Source organism: Grammomys surdaster, unplaced genomic scaffold, assembly GCF_004785775.1.
Source record: "Grammomys surdaster isolate TR1022 unplaced genomic scaffold, NIH_TR_1.0 126546, whole genome shotgun sequence".
Lineage (NCBI taxonomy): Eukaryota > Metazoa > Chordata > Mammalia > Rodentia > Muridae > Grammomys > Grammomys surdaster.
In genome coordinates, this window is record NW_021621338.1 from 1,405,787 (window position 1) to 1,411,786 (window position 6,000).

At 42.1% G+C, this 6,000-nt stretch overlaps 1 protein-coding gene across 6 annotated transcripts in view; it reads right to left on the minus strand.

Annotated features, from left to right (window-relative positions):
• The window catches only part of Fn1 (fibronectin 1), a 66,455-nt gene that overhangs the window by 22,363 nt on the left and 38,092 nt on the right, over positions 1-6,000 (minus strand). For all 6 annotated transcript variants that reach the window (XM_028760565.1, XM_028760564.1, XM_028760563.1 and 3 more), the window contains exons 25-27: positions 3,644-3,826; positions 2,100-2,189; positions 691-960 (exon numbers count right to left, since the gene is read on the minus strand). In XM_028760565.1, coding sequence (XP_028616398.1) covers positions 691-960; positions 2,100-2,189; positions 3,644-3,826 — 543 coding nt within the window. The remainder of the gene's footprint in view (positions 1-690; positions 961-2,099; positions 2,190-3,643; positions 3,827-6,000) is intronic.

Below are 6,000 nucleotides of genomic sequence, written 5' to 3' on the forward strand. Positions count from 1 at the left end.
ATTTGAACTCACAGCAGCCCAGGAAGGCCTTCCTGCCTCAGCCTCCCAAGTGTCTGTGCTACCAAGCCCAACTTAAACAAACAATCAAACAAAAAAACAAATCATAGGTTTACAATATTTTTGGTACCATATTATGTTTTTGAATGAAACCGTCTTAAAAATGGTAAATATCCAAGCTGGAAGTAGTAGCTCAGGCCTGTAATTCCAGCACTCAGAAGTCAAGGCAAAGTATCTTAGTTAAGCCTGGGCTACAAAGCCAGCTCTGGGTCAGTCTGGACTATGAGACTCTCCCAAAACATCATAAATAAAAACTGACCAGCAAAACCACCAGAACATTGCCGGATCAGGGGACAATTTCTCAGAGGAAAAAAAAAATATTTTTTAAGTGTAATCTTGGAGATCTTTTTGCCACAGTCTATCATTGCCGTCTTCCCCTTTTTTATAGAGTCTCATTGCTGGTCTGGAACTCACTCTGTAGAGATCTACCTGCCTCTGCCTCCCGAGCGCTGGGATCAAAGGCATGCATGCATCGCAGCGCCTGGCTCCATCACTGCTCTTTGTGTACTTCCTGCCACGATCTACATTTCAAGTGATGCAAACAAGGGCGGCATGAAGCTTTCTCATGGCCTACACCAAACCATACAAAGTCCATACCATGGGATTTCTTTGCAGATTAAAGAACAAAATTACCTGTCGATTGCTGGCCAATCAGTGGGGGGCTCTCCTCTCTGCCGTTAACAGCAATGATGCTGACAACATACTCTGTGCCCGGATTAAGGTTGGTGAGGGTGATAGAATTCCTGGAGGGCGGCACTCGATCTTGCCTGGGTCTTCCGGCAGAATGCTCGGCATGATGGCGGATTATGTAGCCCGTGATGGGGGCCCGAGGAGCCACCCAGTGGACAGTGAATGAGTTGGCAGTGATATCAGAAGAATCAAAACCAGTTGGGGAATCAAGACCTGTTTTTTCCACCCAAGGCGGAGAGCAAAAGACAACAATCACCAGCTTAGACATCGAGGACGATATGGAGGTAGGCAAAACCCTGTTATAGGATACTGATAGTTGACCATACTCAGCTTTCAATACATTTGTTTTTTTTTCTTTTTCAAAGTAACTGAAACAATATATAAAATTATAGTCGATTTCTACACTATACCAATATACTGATTATTTCTAAGGTTATGTATTGTCCTGAATAGTTTTATATCAACTTGACACAAGCTAATCTAAGAGGAAAAAAATCTTTAATTAAGAAAATGCCTCTATAAGATCAAGGCAAACTTGTAGGGCTTTTTCTTTATTAGTGATTCACAGGGGAGGGTCCAGCCCATTGGGTTCTTTAAGAAAGCAGGCTGAGGAAGCCATGGGAAGAAAGTCAGTAAGCAGCAGCCCTCCATGGCCTCTGCGTCAGCTCCTGCCTCCAGGTTCTTGCCATGCTTGAATTCTTGTCCTGACTTCCTTCAGTGATGGACTACAGTGTGGAAGTATAAGCCAGAAAAAAACCCTTCCCTCCCCAATTTGCTATGGATCACGGTGTTTCCACCACAACAGCCATAACTAGGACCAGAATCCAGTGAAATTCACAAGGAACCAGAGGGAACTCCATTGTTTTGTTTTGTTATGCTATGTTAAACAAAACAATCCAGTCTCAGAAAGACAAAGTCGAGTTTTCTGGTATGTGGATCCTAGATTTTAATTTTTCATATGTGTGTACGGAGCATCTACATGTGTGTGCAGAGCACAGGTCCTGAAACTAGAAAAGAGCATGTGGGGAGAAAAGAAGATGCCTTCAGGGAGAGAGGTGAAAGGGTCATAGGTGACAAGGTGACATGGGAATGAAAAGTATACTGCTACAGGGAGGAAGGGGACCAGGAAGGTTGGCAGAGGGATAGAGAGGAACAGAAGAGGAAGATCCACAGAGCATGTGAAAATACCATGGCAAAAACCACTCACTGAGAAAAAAATTAATTAATTAATTAATCGATTAATAAATAAAAAGTAATTTACCAACACCACGAAAGGTGGAGATGCATCTATAGACTCAACCTCTCATTCAGTTGCTTAAAGTTGGTAGCTGAGAGCTGCCAACACGGCTCACCTGTCTTCTGCCTTCCTCGGAGAGGGATGCTCTCGTGTTGTTCGTAGACGCTGGAGACACTGACGAGGTATTCGGTTCCAGGCAGGAGATCTGAAGAGGCAAGTGGGATGGGCTTTAAACTTGAGAGCATGAGAAAGCACAGCACTCCCTGGACTACTTCATCTGATAAAATATCCAAGCATTCAGTCCCATAGCCTACCTGTAGCTAAATGGGTATCTACGTTTGGAAATAATCTGTAAGTAAGAGACACTTTGTCCTGTGCCTCTGTAAGCACCTCAGTTCCGCATGTATAAATGGAACCCAGTCAAGTGTATACACGAGGCATTAATATCTCTTTCATCCATTTGAAAGGGCATCTGTGAGGGCCACTGATGAAAGTCTTGTGGGAGTCCACATTACTTCTATCCATCACAGCCACCTTATGAGGTGGTCAGCAGCTTCCATGCTATGCAATGTTTAGATGTATAGATGGACAAAATTTGACATGTGTCCTTGCGGGGCCATCAATGTATTCAAGACAATGAATATATCCAGTGCCCCTGGATTCACTACACTGCCCCAAACTGCTTTATCTTTAAAATAGTGTAATAATGACTTCTCTAAGGGGTAGTTCCTTTGGTGTCATAGCATTAGGACTCTTAAGACAAATAATTAACATTTGACAGGGTTTGGCTAAATGGGTACCAACACGAGGCTTGGGGTCTAGTATATTGGACAATATGGTTCCTACTGATTGGACAGAAATGAGCCCCAATCAAGTTACGTATCTGGATACTCTGGTCCCTAGCCACAAACTGAGGAAGAAGACCAGTCATGCTGCTTCTTTGTATTTCACTTTTTTTGACACATTGAAAGGGAGAGGATGTTTTCTGACTATATTTGGGAATGTACCTAAATGTAACTACTTTCCTCTCCTGTGGAACCTGTGTACTTATCCATCTTCCTACAACACTCCAACCACTTGTTCTCGTTAATTCAGAATATCGTCTTCCAGTAGGACCCGGGATGAGACAATTGCTATAAATTGTCTATTAAATATCAGTTGTTTTCTAAACTCTCAGGCTTCAGGGAAATGGTGCAAACAGATGTTTTCTGAATTATGAACTAAACTTCTGCCTCTCTCCACACAAAACTGATTCTGCGTTCTTTAATGCTAAATAGATCACCTGCTGGCGGTAGGTATCACACAAGAAAGGACAATAAACCAGACAGGCTGATCCCCATGTTTCTTACTCTTTCCTTAGTTACAGAATTCATTCAGGAGTCATTTATTTTTTGTGTAGTTATGTGGAAGCAGAAAGTGTTTGACACCTTGGCGCTTCACAGACGGTACTTTCCACTATGATTTGTAGCAATCAAAGGTTTGCCACTCCAGCAGAATTATTCTATCTTTCACAGTTTACAGAGCTGCCTGTTGAACTTAGAGAGTGTGTCTCTCTGTTACAGCTCTCCTTTCTCTTAGGTGTTCCTCCATGTGAATTCAGAATCCATTCACTGTGCTCCAGTTAAGTATCTACTGAACGAGTTACGTTTGAGGGCTTACTTGTTAGGACCACGGCATTGTCTGAAGGTGAAATGGACAACTCTGCAACGTCCTCCTCATTCTTCACAGGTGAGTAGCGCACCAAGAGGTTGGTCAGCTCGATGGATGGAGGTGGGGCCCAAGTGACCCGCATAGTGTCTGGACCAATATTGGTGAATCGCAGATCCGTGGGAGGAGGGACAGCTGATTTCAAATAAAGAGGATTGAGTTAATGTGATTTTAAAGTCAAAGCTAAAAAAAAAATAGCTGAAAAGGTAAAAACCAGTATTTCATGCAGAAAAGAACCGTTACAATCATGCAAACAGTCTAATCTAACCTAATCTAAATCATGATATGCTACTGTTAAAAAAATAAATAAATAAACAACACTATAGAGAAAACTGTTAGGCCCCTTTAACCTTTCTGCCATGATCGATGCATTTTAAGGAATTTTAATCTACTTTCAAATAGGTTGCCTTTTTTATTGTGGTTGTTATTGTTGTTTTAGTATGTCAATACCACAGAAGGTTTTTATCCCAGGCTGAAGAGGCTTAAGTTGCCACACAGCAAAGAATACATAGCAGCACTTTCCAAAGAAACACATGCACACAGACAAAAAGACAAGGGGTCCTCAGTTTCCCAGGAGTGAGGTATCTACACACTACTGCATTGCCGTAATTCCATTCAGTGAACTCTACTTACAAGTGAGGGGTTCATGCACAGTGGTTCTCAGCAATGTTTCTTACCATGCAGGGCAGAGAACCTTTAAGATGTTGCATGCTCGTCTCTAGACTGTGGTTAAAGAGGAGTTTCTTTACCCTGTATAGCAGCACTATCTAGAAAGTCCTATGACTCACTGTCTTCTAACCCCGAGAACTCTTCTTCTGTTCCACCCTAATTTTGGGGGGTGTTTTATTAGCTCCAAAGGAGCACGGGATCTTATCAAAAGGTAAGAGGAAGAAGCACACATCGGTGCATTGTGGAGGCATGTCTTAGTATAAATGGGTGCTTGTCATTCAGTTTGATAGTCATACTTAAAAAAAAACAAACGTCAAGATCTGCAAATTTAATCTACTTTGCATTTCGTAAATCAGAGATCTAGAGTTCTTCATCTTCGAATCTGTTTGTGCTTTGAATAAAAGTGCATGAGACTATTTATATATGTTTTCATGCAATTAGGCTGATGTATCCCTTATCTCTGAATGTGCCCCGCCTTCATCTCCCTGGCCAATCACTGGCTTCTCCTTGGAAACATCCAGATTTAACCACAGTGACTGAGCAGCATGCAACACCATCCATGTCTCAAACACAGAAGACGTCAAGATTCACCCGTTTGCTGAGTCAGTGTGGTAGGGGCACTCTCTCCGCCATTAATGAGAGTGATAACGCTGATGTCATAGTCAATGCCGGGTTCCAGCCCTGTCACTGTGTAGTATCCTACTGAGGAGTCCACAAAATCTTCAAAAATAGGGATCCCTTCTCCTGCTGCAACTACTGTGATTCGGTACCCAATAATGGTGGAAGAGTTTAGCGGGGTCCACCTCAGGCCGATGCTTGAATCAGTTATATCAACAAAGCTTAGGTCAGTGAGCTGGGGCACTTCTATTGAGTTACGAAGCAAAGAGGAGGCAAAAGGAAAGTAGAGGCAAAAAAAAAAAAAAAGAAAGAAAAAAATAAAGCAGTGTACATCAGGTGACCAGTAGTGAAACTGACAGAATGGTCAAGCAATGATGGTATATGCAAAGTGTCCCAAATTATTTGAAAAGACTTCCCAAGCATCGTGAGTAATTTGCTCCACTGGGAGAATAATGCAGGTTACCACATTCTTTTAGGGGCTTTCTCCCATTTAGAAGATATCCCTCAATGATATAATTTTAACTTCTCAAGTGCTAAAAAAAATACTCATAAACACATTTACAATGTCAAAATGATTCTCAGAACCTGAACTGATCTGTAAAAGACACTAGCAATGTTGGGGGGAAAGAACATGAACCTTTAGTAAGAAAATAAAATCTTATGAAGGCTTAAAAAAAAAAATTGGCTGGTTAATTGACTTATTTTCAATGTTCAAAACCCATGACAGCATCATGGCCATGATATTAATCTACCTTGTGAAGGTGCCACTCAAACGCACAGTCAGGCCAAGGCCAGCCAGCACTGAGCACTGAGCCCATTCCACTGCCAACATTGTAATTCATGTAATTTAATTAGTATTCATAAATGCATAACAAAATGCTGCAGAGGGTAAGAGAGTCTGACCAGCGCTTTCATTCTACAGAAGACTTGGGACAAACAATAGACCTATCCCTAGACAGGCCTTTGTGACACTGTCATTCAATTCAGAAGAAAGCAAGCGGGGGGGGGGGGGGGGGGGGGGG